Raw genomic sequence first — 14408 nt, 5'->3', positions numbered from 1 at the left:
ACATTGGAAAAATCTTCAAATTAAATGATCACATTTACTGCATTGAGATTGATAGAGAAAGGATGCTTGGATGGCTTAGTCGGTTAATGTCTGACTCTTGATTTCAGCTCAGGTCATGATCCCAGGGTTGTGGGATCAAGCCCCGTGTTGGCTCCATGCTGAGCATGGAACCTGCTTGAGATTCTCTCTCTCTCTCTCTCTCTCTCTCTCTCTCTCTCCCTCTGCCCCTCTCCTCTGCACATGTGTGCTCTCTCTCTAAAAAATTTTTAAAAAGAGAGAGAGATTGGCAGAGAAATGCCATATACTCCTCTCAGTAAATCAGAAAAAGAAAACAAAAGTGTGCATAGAAGGCAACTTCTACCTAATCCAGTGAACCTATCAAAAGCGAATAACAGACATTAGTCTAAATGGTGAAACTTTAGAAGACTTCAAGTAGATTAAGAACTAAGGTGAGGATGCGTACAATCATCCTACTATTCAACATTGCACTGAAGTTCCTAACCAAAGGAATAATACAAAATAAAAGAGGTAGAAGAGTTGGAAAGAAAAAGGTCAAATTTTCACTTGTAGAATACATGATTATTTTTGTAGAAAATTCAAAAGAACCCTCAGATAACTTCTAAAAATCAAGAGAATTCAGAAGAGCATCCAAATTTAAGATTGATAGACAATAAAAAAAATACCATGCTAATATACTAACAATAAAGATCAGAAAATATAATAAAATTTTTCAAATTAAGCAAGACATGTATGGAGAATATTATATAGCTCTGTTAAGAACATAAAAAATACAATACAAAAACAAAAATGTAAATGGGATATGTATACCAGATGATGCTGATCTTTGGAAAGGGAAGATAATGGGCCTAACAGAGAAAATGTAGAGACTTTAATGCTCTATTTAAAAAAGAAAAAAACAACAGAAGGTAATAAAATTTGATATTTGTTCATTTTGGTGGTGAATATTTATCATAGATGTTTATTACATTTTCTACGTTTTGGGTGCCCCCAATATAAATAAATGCAGAGAGGGATCTCACTAATCTGAAACAGGATTTTGTTAAAAAAAAAAAATTAACAAAGATGCCTTCGTTGGTTACTGAATCAATTACCATCTAGTGTGCATAGCTATTTACACACATTTTTAGAAATCCTGTAATATCTTTAAATACCTGTTCTGGGACTAAAGGCATGATCCACTTTCTGGGCTTCGAAAGCATTTGTGACCAGATGGTAATAAACTACTGCAATGATTCCTGGGCTTTATTCTAGTAGATTTGAAAAGTCTGTTCTCAAGTGGGATTTTTGCAGAATCTGCACCCTGGTTTTGAAGCTACAAGTAAAGTGTGAATATTAAATGGCCGAGCAGGACTTGGCACGCTTGGACATGTAGGAAGATCTTCCAAAGCTTGCATTTTCTGCCTTCTGCTGACCTGTTTGGCAAGAGATCTCTACCCAAATATTAAAGGAAGCTTTTTACTGGAAGAGATTCAAAATTCTATGGCATAGTGAGGCAGTCTCGTGTGTTTTCAGAATCTTGAATTCTTTCTCCATTCTGAATTACGGGAAGTTCTAGTGAGTGGAGAGGTTTTATTTTATCTAATTGCTCCAGAGTTTACACACTGTTCAGAATATGCCTTATAAGTTCATTTATATGCTAATGACAGCCAACCAAAGGGCAAATTTGATACACAAATTATTAAATCATTCTGCCTGCATATTCTCTCCTTTTGGACAATTACTTTTTCCAAATACCAACCGATCAGACAACTATAATTACTTTGTGCTCTGCTAATAGAAGTTGGGTAGAGAGCTAGCAGTTAAAGAAATTCTTATCTGTAGCTGCAAAAAAGGCTGTTCCTTGGAATGTCTTGCAGACCTATGTTCCATTTATTTTTTAAAAATTTATTAATGTTTATTTATCTTTGAGAGACAGAGAGAGAGAGAAAGAGGGAGAGACTGAGCACAAGCAGGGGAGAGGCAGAGAGAAAGGGAGACAGAATCCGAAGCAGGCTTCAGGCTCTGAGATGTCAGCACAGAACCCAACATGGGGCTTGAACTCAGGAACTGTGAGGTCATGACCCGAGCTGAAGTCAGTCACTCAACTGACTGAGCCACAGAGGCACCCCAGACATATGTTCCATTTAAATAGTGAAAAAATCACTGTGCTTCATCAGAGAGGTATAAACATTTTGACCTAAAATGCAAACATTTTGCTTTATTTTTAATTCACTGACCTACTTTGTAACAACTCTCAGCTGTAACTGCTTCTGTGCATGTAGAAGTCAAGAAAACTCAGATGTGGCAACAAAGAAAAAACATTCCAAACAGGCATCAAAGTGGGGAGGAGAATAAACTCAGAGTGTATGAGTTTACTAAAACCCTTTAGTAAGTAAGGGGTTTAGCCCTGAAACAGAGACACTGTTTGGCAAAGCTATGAGACAAACTGATCCGAATTTGGTGTCCTTCTCCTTTCTTCTCTTCCCTTATAGTCCAGAACCCCATAGTAGGCAAGCATGCCCTTCACAGTGTGCCATAGCTGCCCAGGCAATGCTCAGGGCCTCCAAATGATCTTCCTACCTCCCTACATCAAAATCCTATTTCCACAGTACTGTGCTCTGGGCGATAGCTCTGGAATAAAGCAATTCCGTACTAAATTGCTAGCGATGAGGGACGACCCTATATGGGTCTGGCTGTAGAGGGCTATTGTATCATAGCTGTCTGGAGGTCCCCAGCCTGCCCCTCCACCTCTCCTGGTAATCAAGGTCAATTCAGGGACCCGAAAGTCCTCAGGATTATGAAGCAAATTCAGGACCAGATTCAGAGCTAAGCACCAGCTTTATCAAAGCTTGTGTGATGGTTACCCTAACTAATACACCTAGGGATGAGAGTCCCAAATATTGAGAATCGGGTACATGTTGCCCTGGAGAGTGACAAAGGGCCAGCCAAGCCATGTATATCTAAAACCACCAATTTCTTTGGGGTCTTTCATCATAAATGGTACCGAGTGGAAAGTGTGAGTGTAGTATTAGCCACTTTTCAGATCCAAAAGTTGCCTTCCCAGAACAAAACAAAAAGTACCCAAGAACAAGCCATGCTGACTTTGTCTTTCTGAGTATTTTAGAGGACATGGCAGTAAAAAGATCACAGATAAATTATAATATTGAAAAATACTTTTTGTGGCTCGGAGCCCTGAGAGCACTGTGAATGTCATAATAATTCTATAAAGTCTGTCAGACATTCACAGGGGATTATCCTGGGATTTCAGGGAGGGAGACACAGCATAGTTACTGACAGCCACAAGAAGTCACTCTTTTGCAAATAACATTAGACAAACAACTCCAACATTTGTGAGCATATAACAGTCAGAAAGTGTATGGAAAATATTTTTTAAAGTGGATATTGGAAGATGAGATGGTTCTTTTTAAAACTGAAAACATAGGGAGGAGACATCTCTTAGAATTTGGAATAGAGCCAGGGTACTTAAAGTCTAATTGTGTGTGTGTGTGTGTGTGTGTGTGTGTGTGTGTTTTGTTTGTTTGTTTGTTTGTTTGTTTTTAGCTTCAGTTAAAGACTTTAGAGTCTATCTTTGAGAACTAAATCTAAAGTAAATCCAGCAGGAGGATTATTTAGTGAATATACAGATGTTTGGAAAGAGGATTTTTTTTTTTTTTTTGTCCTTAGAAGTAATTATGTGCAAGAAAGAGGATTGATTTGCAAAAGGACATGGATTTGACCTTAGAATATTGTAGTTTCCTTCTGTAACGGGGTGGGAGTGGGGGGTTGGAAGAGGGGGAAGGAAAGATACAAATTAATGTACCGTGAAATGAATGGGAATTTTAAAGAGTTTAAGGATTTTCTTTTCCTCTATTAGAAAGTCATGGTCACCTAATTCCCACCATAAACTTTCATTGTGAGATATGAATAAATAAGCATCTAACAGAAATTACCATTAGGGAGCAATAGCCTATGTTTTCTATTGTTCCTTTTGAGAAAAGAGGGTACAGACTGAAAATACAAGATTTGGATGAGAGCTTTAAGTTATCTCAGGGAAATTTTCAAATGGGTAAAGTATTGATCTATATGTCTACCCCCATGAACTTCTTATCTTAATAGCATTTTTTTCCTTGTGAAGAAAACTAAGACCAACTAGCTTAAGAAAAAAAAGGAATTTATTGTCTCACATAACTGAGATATACAGTTGGTTTTAGACATAACCAGATCAAGGGGCTTAAAAGCTCTCATTGGGACTTAATCTCTTCATCTATCTGTCTTTCCAAATCATGGCTCTGCTTTTTCCCTTTGTTGGTTTTGTTTCTCAGGCAGATTCTCCCTTTATGATGCCAAGATGGCTAAATTAAATCTCTGTCAGCACAAGGATCCTAAAGGAAAAAAACAATTCTAGTTTTCAATAGACTGTCTCTATAAAATCAGGATTGAATCTCCTTAAACCACTATGCAACCATTCAATTCAGTTCTCTATTATGGAATTAACATAGTATATAGAATACACTGAGTGGCTTTTTAACTGAAATACAAATAAAAAGGTGACTGCAAGTCCTTGATTTGAGGTGGCACACAGCTAGTTAATTGACCATTGATTCTTGGAATTCTGGCATTGTACTTAACAAGGCGACAACATTCAGAGTCTTGCAAGGACAAACTTGAAGAAGAATGTGTTGACTTTACTTTGAGGCCGTAGGTAAGTCTCCTCCAAGAAGGTTCTAGTTTAACTTGTAGCTGAGCCACAGAGAAGCACACACATCTTTGCTCAAAACCCTTTTCTGCCTAACATCTAAGATAAATGATATCTAGCAATCTGGAGAGGTACAGAAGTATAAGATTGAAAAATATATATTCTCTGTTCTAGACTAATGTGAGTGCCAGGAAAAACATGGAGGAAAAAAAACAAACTAGGAAACAATTCTGGAGAAAACCTGATATCCCAGGACCCTCCTAAATATCTAATGTTTGCTTACTTTTTTGATGGAGAAAAAAAATATGATTGAGAAGTTGGAAAATATTGTATATGTGATTATGGCTCCCCAAAGATGTCCACATCCTAGTCCCCAGAACCTGTCCATGGCAAAACAACTTTGCAGATGTGATTAAATTAAGCATCCTGAAATGAGGATAGTACCCTGGATTATACAGTTGGGACCAATGTAATCACAAGTGGCCTTATAAGAGGGTCAAGTAAGAGAAGGAGATGTGACAGCAGAAATAGAGGCTGGAGTAATGCAGGGTCATGAGCAAAGGAATGGGGATAGTCTCTAGAAATTGGAAAAGGCAAGAAAACAAGTTCTCCCCTACAGCTTCTAGTAGGAATGCAGCCTCACCAATCCACTTTAGACTTCTGACCTACTAAAATGTAAGATGATAAATGTGTGCTATTCTAAGGCACTAAGTTTGTGGTAATTTGCTAAAGCAGCAATAGGAAACTAATACATGACAGAGACAAATAATGCAAATGGAAAAAGAAAGGCAAACAGAAACCCTGGATAAAGGCGCCCAGCTGGCTCAGTCAGAAGAGTATGTGACTCTTGATCTCAGGGTCATGAGTTCTAGCCCCTTGAACTCTATACCTCCTCTACATTGGGTGTAGAGATTACATAAATAAATAAACCTTAAAAACCTTTTTTAAGGTTTATTTATTTATTTTGAGAGAGAGAGAGAGGCAGAGAGAGATGGAGAATCCCAAGCAGAGCCTGACATAGGACTCGATCCCATGAACCATGAGATCATGACCTGAGCTGAAATCAAGAGTCAGACACTTAACTAAGGCATCCCCCCCGCCAATTTTTTTTAATTAAAGAGAAAAAGAAACCCCAGGATAAACAAAACAAAATAAAAACACATGAGAGACATGGTCTAACTATGAAACAAATGAAAATACAGCTACTGGTTAATATAAGTGTAACAAAGAGTATACATTGTCCTTCAAAAATTCACTTTGAATTTGCAATGAAGGAAATATAATCTTGGCACAATAAATTGGCCTGGCACTAAATAAAATTTGCTATCATAATAATATAAAGATTATGTATGGCTTTTCAACCTTTAGAGTTAACTTATGGTAAAATACTGAAGGCTTCTTTTGTAAGACAAAATGCAAATTTCAACAACTTTGACAGTGAGAATTCACAGTTTCATTGACAGAGTGTAGGTTATATAAAAAGAATGAAAAATGAAAAAAAAATAGATTTGTTCATACCATCATCTTAACATTATGGGGAGCTAAAAGAGGTTGCTGAAAGGCAATGCAACAAAAAAGTAGAGATTTATGAATATATATGACAGGTATAAAGATGTAAAAAGAAGAACAAAAAATAATATAATTATTAAACATATGAAGGAAAAGAGAAGAAAAAAATGGGAATAATGTAAGTGAGGTAAACTCATTTTTATTATCAAGTTATAAGTCGTTTTTTTTTTTTTTTAATTTTTTTTTTCAACGTTTTTTTATTTATTTTTGGGACAGAGAGAGACAGAGCATGAACGGGGGAGGGGCAGAGAGAGAGGGAGACACAGAATCGGAAACAGGCTCCAGGCTCCGAGCCATCAGCCCAGAGCCCGACGCGGGGCTCGAACTCACGGACCGCGAGATCGTGACCTGGCTGAAGTCGGACGCTTAACCGACTGCGCCACCCAGGCGCCCCTATAAGTCGTTTTTAACCTATCAGTCTCCAGGAATATCTATTTGTCAACAAATACCTCTTAGTAAAGGTAATATCTAGAAGAATTCAAGTCAGAAATACTTAAAAGAGGTTAACTGTGATAATAGGGCAAAAAGTGAGATCAAAAGGAAGGAACTTCACTGGTCAATTTTATCATGCATCTAAGGGAGGAAAATGGTAATCGCACACAAACATAGAAAGTAAATAACAAAAGAATACTTCACCACTCTTTTTATGAGGCCACATTATCCTGATACCAAAATCAGAAAGACATTATAAGAAGAAAGAAGTATGAAAATTTGAAATTAAATATGAAATTAAATCTAGCAACATGTAAAAAAGTAAATATATCATGACAATGGGATTCATTCTAGGAAGGCAAGGTTGGTTTAATATTCAAAAGTCAATCCATGTAATTTACCAAATTAAACTAGAAAAAGCATATGATCATCATAATAGATGCTTAATAAGCATTTGACAAAATTCAATAGCTATTGTGATTAAAAAATCATTAGTGATATCTATGGAAAACTTAAAGCTAATATCATACTTACTAATGAAAGACTGAACATTTTTAGACTGTAACTAAGAACGAAGTGAGGATGTTTACTGTTACCACCTACATTCAAAATAGCCAGTGCATGGGGCGCCTGGGTGGCGCAGTCGGTTAAGCGTCCGACTTCAGCCAGGTCATGATCTCGCGGTCCGTGGGTCCGAGCCCAGTGTCGGGCTCTGGGCTGATGGCTCAGAGCCTGGAGCCTGTTTCCGATTCTGTGTCTCCCTCTCTCTCTGCCCCTCCCCTGTTCATGCTCTGTCTCTCTCTGTCCCAAAAATAAAAAAAAAAACAAAAAAACAAAAACAAAATAGCCAGTGCAAAATAGGGCAAGAAAAAGAAATAAACAGCCTGCAGATTGGAAATTTAAAAAATCTTTTTGACTTCATAAATATGATTGTTTATGTAGAAAATTTTTAAAATCTACAAAAAAGCTATTAAAATAAATGTGAGGTCAGCATGGTCATTGGATACTTGGTCAATATACAAAAACTCATCATACATATATGCAACAAGCATTTGAAAAATAAAATTAAAAATTAATATTTCAAATAGCATGAAAACATGAAATATTTTTAATAATAAATTTAACAAAATACGTATAAGTCCTATACACTGAAAAGCACAAAACACTAGTGAGAGATACTAAAGAAAAATCTAAATAGAGAGATAAAATGGACAGGAAACTTAATACTATTAAGATGTTACTTCTTCCTAAATTGATACACAGGTTCCATACAATTTTATTCAAAATCTGTGGTCTTTGGTAGAAGTTAATATGTGAATTCTTAAATGTGTGTAGAAATGCAGAGTTTGCAAGAGCCACAACATTTTTGAAAACAAAGACCAATGAGTGAGGACTTACACTACCATTTTATAACACTGTAATAATCAAGACACGTGATCTGGCATAAAGATAGACCTATAAATCAATGACAAAATAGAAATTATAAGTGGACCCAAACATACAGTTATTTTTTAATACAAGTGCCATTTTTGGAAAAGCCAGTTGCAAGAAAAATTGGAGAATGTAGCAGCATTAGGTGAGATATTAAAGACACCATGTGACCACAGAGAGCAGTAGAGGCAGAGAGAGAAGCTCCCTTGAGGCTTGATTGAATAGACCACTTTCCTGTTTTGATGAGGCCCAGCTGTGCTTGAAGTCCTTTATGTCCTCTTAGCAGACAGAAATAGGTTATTTTGTGTATGAAATCGTGTACACATATAGATCTATAATATTTTCTGTATGTATCCATTTGTGTATATATTAAGCTAATACATAAGATGTCTCCAACTCTAATCCAATACCACGGGTTCATTTTACCCTTCTCTTCTTGCTCGTTCTATAACTTCCCTCTCTACCAGTGAGAAACCTGGCTCTTACATCCAACATCCATTTACTTACTTGTTCAACCCTTTTGATTACTTTCAACTGGGTTGTTTATCTTATTATTGAATTGTGAGACTTTGTTATTTTGGATGTGTGTGTTTCATCAAGTGTATGTGTTGCAAATAGTTTCTCCCAGTTCATGGCTTGCCTTTTCGTTTTCTTTCAGAGATGAACAGTTTTTCATTTTGATGGAGTCCAATTTACTGATTTTTTTTTCTTTTATCGTTTGTGCTTCTTGTGTCCTAAGAAATCTGAGCTTCACCCAAGGTCTCAAAGATGATCTCCTAGATTTTCTTCTAGAAGTTTTATACGTGTAGCTCTTACATTTAGGTTGACAATCCATGTCAAGTTAATTTCTGTCAACTTAGTTCTCACAAAACAACTTTATTTCTGCATTCATATTTATTTTGTTGTATGATATTCAAAATACATTATTGCAGTGACATGTGCAACTATCATGAACAGCTGGGGAGAGCACAACTGAGTCCTGGTAAGGGTACTACTCAACGGAGAGAGGAGACATTCAGACTACACTAGAGAGTAGAGTAGCCTCCCTAGTCTTGAGTCTTCAGCACCGTGGGCTTCAATGGGTAAGTTTTACAGAGGGAATGGACAGCTTGGGTTGATCCAGAATGGAAGTTGGGTTAAAAAAAGCATCTACCAGATATAAATAAGTGAGCTGGTAGATCAGTTTTATGCATGCCAAACCAGTCCCGAATTATGCCTTTATTTCTGGATGTCACAATCTAAGAAAAATTGACAAACTAGAACAGTGCTTTATAAACTTTTTCAGAATTCTATGATTCCATGGCAATTACCTCAATAATACTCAGGTGAAAGAAGTTAGGTTTTTTTTTCTTTTCTATTTTGCACAGATTTCTTTTTCTTTTCTAAAGTAGCCCTGTGGCTTAAAAGAAAGAGTGTAAGAGCTGGAAATCATGATTGAACAGGTACTCTCTTAGAGGAAATTAATCATCTATGAGTATGCTGGATAATATGTGTGGAAGATCATGTTTGTTGCCTAACCAATAGCCACTTTCTTCCTCTTCCTCTTCCTACGTACCCAATGTAACAGACACTAGTAGAGCTATAAGGGGTTGCCAGCTGCAGAGACCCAGTGCTCGGTCCCCATCCTGCTTGATCTCATCTCAAGAAAATTTTATGGCCCTGAGTAATAGATGGTGGCAAGGTATGTGCTGTCACAGGGAGATGCTGACTCACTTTACTTAAGGTTGATTCACGAATTGCCTCCCCAGGTTGATTCACATTCACATGTCTCCATGGAGATACTTTCTCCAGTGTCCTTGGAAGACAGTTTTCCATCCTTACTTGTTTCCTTCTCCTAAGTAGAATTTCTCTCTCTAAAAGTGAGCTTAGAATAGAGCTTTACTTACCTCCAAAATATTTTTAAGCTTGAGTGATGATGTGCTATTGAAGAAAAACTGTATTTGATCTGATTTAATTAAATCAACAGTCTCATTTTATGATTTAGATATACATAATCTTAGAATACAATCATTTTGGTTTATTATTAATTTGGACTATGTTGAGAAAATCATTTTTGCTGTAAAAAGAACATGCCAAATTTATTCTCTGAATTGTGAACAGGTCAATTTAATTATCAGTCTCTTTAAATTTCCTTTGGAAACATTCTTTCAAATATCAAATCATAAAAACCAAGACTGGTGTTTTGACTAACCTAAAATGCAATGATCCGTAGGCACAAAATAAAGAACAATTGAAAATGCCGTTCCAGATAAATTTGAGGATACATAAAAATGTAACAAAAAATAAAATACTTACCTCAACTCCATCATTGGAAGGTGTGGCTGGAACAGGTGTCAGCAATAAAGCCAAATGAGAAACATGAAAGTCATTTACTCCCAATCATAATTTCACAAAGTCAAAACTGAGGCTCAGAAAGGCTGAGTGATTAACTTTTGATCATATTCCCTTTCATTTGCAGGAGTCTAAAGCCAGGTTTCTTTACTTCCAGTCCTGTGTTTTAATGGTTGTCATTTCCATTAAATTACCTATGGTAGGGCTGATCATGTCTGTTATGGATGTCAATGGCCAGTCTAACTGGTTAGTCATCATTATTCAGATGATCAAATGATTAGGAAGCTTGACCTTTTTGTTTCATTCACTTCTGATGAACAGACTTCAACCTTGTCATAACTTCCCTGGCTTTTCAGCTTGGTTATGTGAACATAAGTCCATCAACCTTTCCAGTTTTCCATTTTAATCCTGGGGAAAAAAATTAATAGAGCCAAATATAATATGTAGGGTTGTATAAATTAGTCAAAGAATGAGAAAATCTCACATTTGTAAAGCACTTTATAGATGATGAAATCCTCTATGAGATACTATTCCCACTTTGCAGGTAAGGAATATGAACTGTCCAGCTGAGTTGCAGAGCCAGATTAGAAATGAGTTATTCTATCTTCAAATCCAATATTCTTTTGATATTTTACCTTTTGCAAATCACCTAAGAAATTATTTACTTTCCATTATAATGGATATAAATGACTCATGCCCAGAAAGAAAATGAGTGAAGGCCAAATGTTTTTCTCATCTATTACTATTATAATACTTGGAAAATAGTAACATTTAACATTTATAGTGAATGTATTAATTGACAACAAATGTATTCTGAGCACTTACTATGTAGCGCAAGCTGTTAGTTATGAGGGGACAAACCTTTTGCTGGGAGCAATTTGTAAACTGTAAACACAAATGTCAAGTGTTATTATTTTAGGAGGAAGCTCACAAATTATTTAGAGCTTATAAACTGGTCTCTCTAGACAAAGGCCCAAGTTAAAGACTCAAAGATGCCTACTTAAAAGAAATCTTCCCAATCACCTGTTTTAAGAACTATCTTCTCAAGATAAGGAAACTCAGAAGGGAGAGGTTAACTGACTTGCCAAATATCATGTCACCAGTTCGTGTCAAAACAAGATAATTGTTTTAGAAAAGGTTAAAGTTTCAGGATACAATGAGAGGTCTTGAGACTTTTTTTTTGGAACTTTAGCATTCAGGAACCTAACAAGGGTTTGACTTGTCTACAGCAAGTAAATGTAAAACACAAAGGAAACCCCTAGTTTCTTTTTCAATAGTAGGGCAATTCCCTGGTCCCTCCTCCTATCTTCCCTTTTGCAATTGCAGAAAGATGACAAATGGGTTTCATGCAGAATAGCTATCAGTATTGGAAGGCACTTGACGGGAGGATCAGGCAAAATTTGAACATCTACATTTCAACAGCTTCGTTGTTGTTGTTTTACAAAAGTGAAAAATACTGATGGTGCTGATATATTTAGTCCCAAGTAAAGTTCAAGTTATCACTTTCAACTGTTATACTAGGATACTTTGAGCTGGGAATTTTTTAGAGATGTTATCTCCATAGCACATTAGCTAACAAAACACCTTCAGTTAAAAAGCATGACTTTATACAGAATTAATGGAATGTAGATAAAGGAGATGTGATCAGTAAGTGAATGCTTGGTTATCAGTACACTTCACTCATATCAGAGTTTCCTCATAATTCAAAGCAATCTCAACTATCTGTCATTAACTTCCAGTGTAAGAAATGGAGAAATCCATTAATAAGTACTACTTGTGAAGTGGGAATCTATTGGGAATCTATATTCTTTTATTTTTGTCATTTTTTTTTTATTTTAGAGAGATTGAGAGCAAGTGGGGGAGGGGGCATGGGGGAGGAGGGGGAAGAGAGAGAGAGAGAGAGAGGAGAGAGAGAGAGAGAGAGAGAGAGAGAGAGAGAGAGAGAGAGAGAAGGAACCTTAAGCAGGCTCCAGTGTGGAGCCCAACATGGGGCTGGATCCCACAACTCTGGGATCATGACCTGAGCCAAAATCAAGAGTCAGATGCTCAACCCACTGACCCACCCAGGTGCCCCTAGAATCTATATTTTTTTAAGTCAGTGAAACATTGTAAGCATAGAACCTAGGCATATATGATTGCTGTTAAGCATTTGGGTATTCATTCACTTTACTGAGTGGCAAATAACAAAGGAATGCAAACAGATGAGAAGTAGTGGCCCACTCAACCGCTCTGTTAAAAAAACCTGTTTCAAAATATCCTGCAAAATGTATACAGGAGAACAGAAGGATAATGAGACAAAGGAGGAAATCAGATGTCAACTCTACTTAGCCAGAGCACCAAATTGGCCTTTGCTTAGTCTACTCTGGGCATCCGGGTCCTGGCTACAAATGCTAATTGGATCCACCAAATCTGAGTATTTCACCTAGTTAAAATTTTTGAGGATTTGTTTGCAAGCGCACTAAAAGAATGAAACTTCCTCTGCGGAGCTTTAACTAACAGGAATAAATATACACAGTGAATTACAAATTAAGTCGCAGGAATAAATATTCACAGCAAAATCCAAATAACAATCCCAGTTCACTGGGCATCAATAAGACACAATAAAATTACTAATGAGGGTAGACTCTTTATCCTCTACGTTAAAGTATAATTTTCAAAAAAAAGTAAAGTCATGACTCTAAAGCAAATCTAAAATTAACACATGTAAAAGATTTTATTTAACTCATTGACTAATGAGAGAACCAGTGAGATGTTAGGACAAGTTCAAAATGCATTTAAGAAGCTGGGCTGTTTATAGGAAATTTCACAAAGAAATATTAAGATAAGATTGTTGGTTTAGATATAAACTGATAATGACCAATGGGCCATAAATCTCTGGGGTTATCTGTTCTACCAGCCGGCACCACCATCTCATTATGACAGTTTTTTTTTTTTTTTTTAATTTTTTTTCAACGTTTTTTTATTTATTTTTGGGACAGAGAGACAGAGCATGAACGGGGGAGGGGCAGAGAGAGAGGGAGACACAGAATCGGAAACAGGCTCCAGGCTCCGAGCCATCAGCCCAGAGCCTGACGCGGGGCTCGAACTCACGGACACGCGAGATCGTGACCTGGCTGAAGTCGGACGCTTAACCGACTGCGCCACCCAGGCGCCCCAACAGTTTTTAAGTTAACAGAGTGAATTTACTGAGTCTGGGCCTTTAATCAATAGTAAGTATTGCTATGAACTAAGTACATTCCCTACACAATCCTTGAATGGCCTTTGCCCCTGTATATATTGAAAGACATGCTGCTCATTGTGTGTGTGTGTGTGTGTGTGTGTGTGTGTGTGTGTGTGTGTGTGCGCATGTGCACATGTGTGCATGCATGCACATGCCTTATTTTCAAATTTTGGATAATTTTTTCTGGCATGTTCTTTCATTAGGTAGCTTCTTCAGGACCATAATCTAGGTAGGTCCAAACCCACTTAGATTCAGGATGAATATTCTAATCAATCAAGAGTTTTTATTTTCTCTGCCTGCTTTATTTAATAGTCAGTCATTAAAAGTAGTGTAACTTTCAAGCCCAGCTACATAGATTTCATCAAATATATTTTCTATTTCTGTTTCTACTTAAGTTTGCATAAATCCATGGAATTAAAGAAATGTTGGACATGTGCCCATTATATGTGAATATTCTTTGTGAAAGCGTCCTGAAAAACGTCTGAGAGTGCCTTTTGTAATTGTATTTGCGATAGCTCTGGAGATCTCACTGGCTTTGGGTAGCCAGGGAGAAAATTGTTTCTTTCAGGCTAAACTCTAACTTGGAAGACATTCTCTCTCTCATCTCATCTCAAAACCCATCTTCTCTGTAGTTGTTTCTCGTTTTTTCAGTTTATATGTTCCCTTCCCACTCTATTTCTTTGCCTTTCTCCAAGTACAAACTGATAAAATCTGACCACTCTTCTAGAA

The 14408-nt window shown here is 36.7% G+C and overlaps 1 protein-coding gene across 6 annotated transcripts in view; it reads right to left on the bottom strand.

Annotated features, from left to right (window-relative positions):
• LOC147579045 (uncharacterized) overlaps window positions 1-14408 on the bottom strand; it is a 209253-nt gene that overhangs the window by 91078 nt on the left and 103767 nt on the right. For 2 of the 6 annotated variants that reach the window (XM_086712846.1, XM_086712840.1), the window contains exon 3: window positions 7499-10449. The exons of 3 other annotated variants lie outside the window; for them this stretch is intronic. In XM_086712846.1, coding sequence (XP_086568972.1) covers window positions 10283-10449 — 167 coding nt within the window. In that variant the 3' untranslated portion in view covers window positions 7499-10282. One more of the 6 variants, XM_086712850.1, reaches the window with a different exon arrangement.

The sequence above is a fragment of the Puma concolor genome, chromosome B4 (assembly GCF_028749965.1).
Source record: "Puma concolor isolate L17-30 chromosome B4, mPumCon1.1.hap2, whole genome shotgun sequence".
Classification (NCBI taxonomy): domain Eukaryota; kingdom Metazoa; phylum Chordata; class Mammalia; order Carnivora; family Felidae; genus Puma; species Puma concolor.
This window is presented reverse-complemented; position numbering and strand designations above follow the sequence as displayed.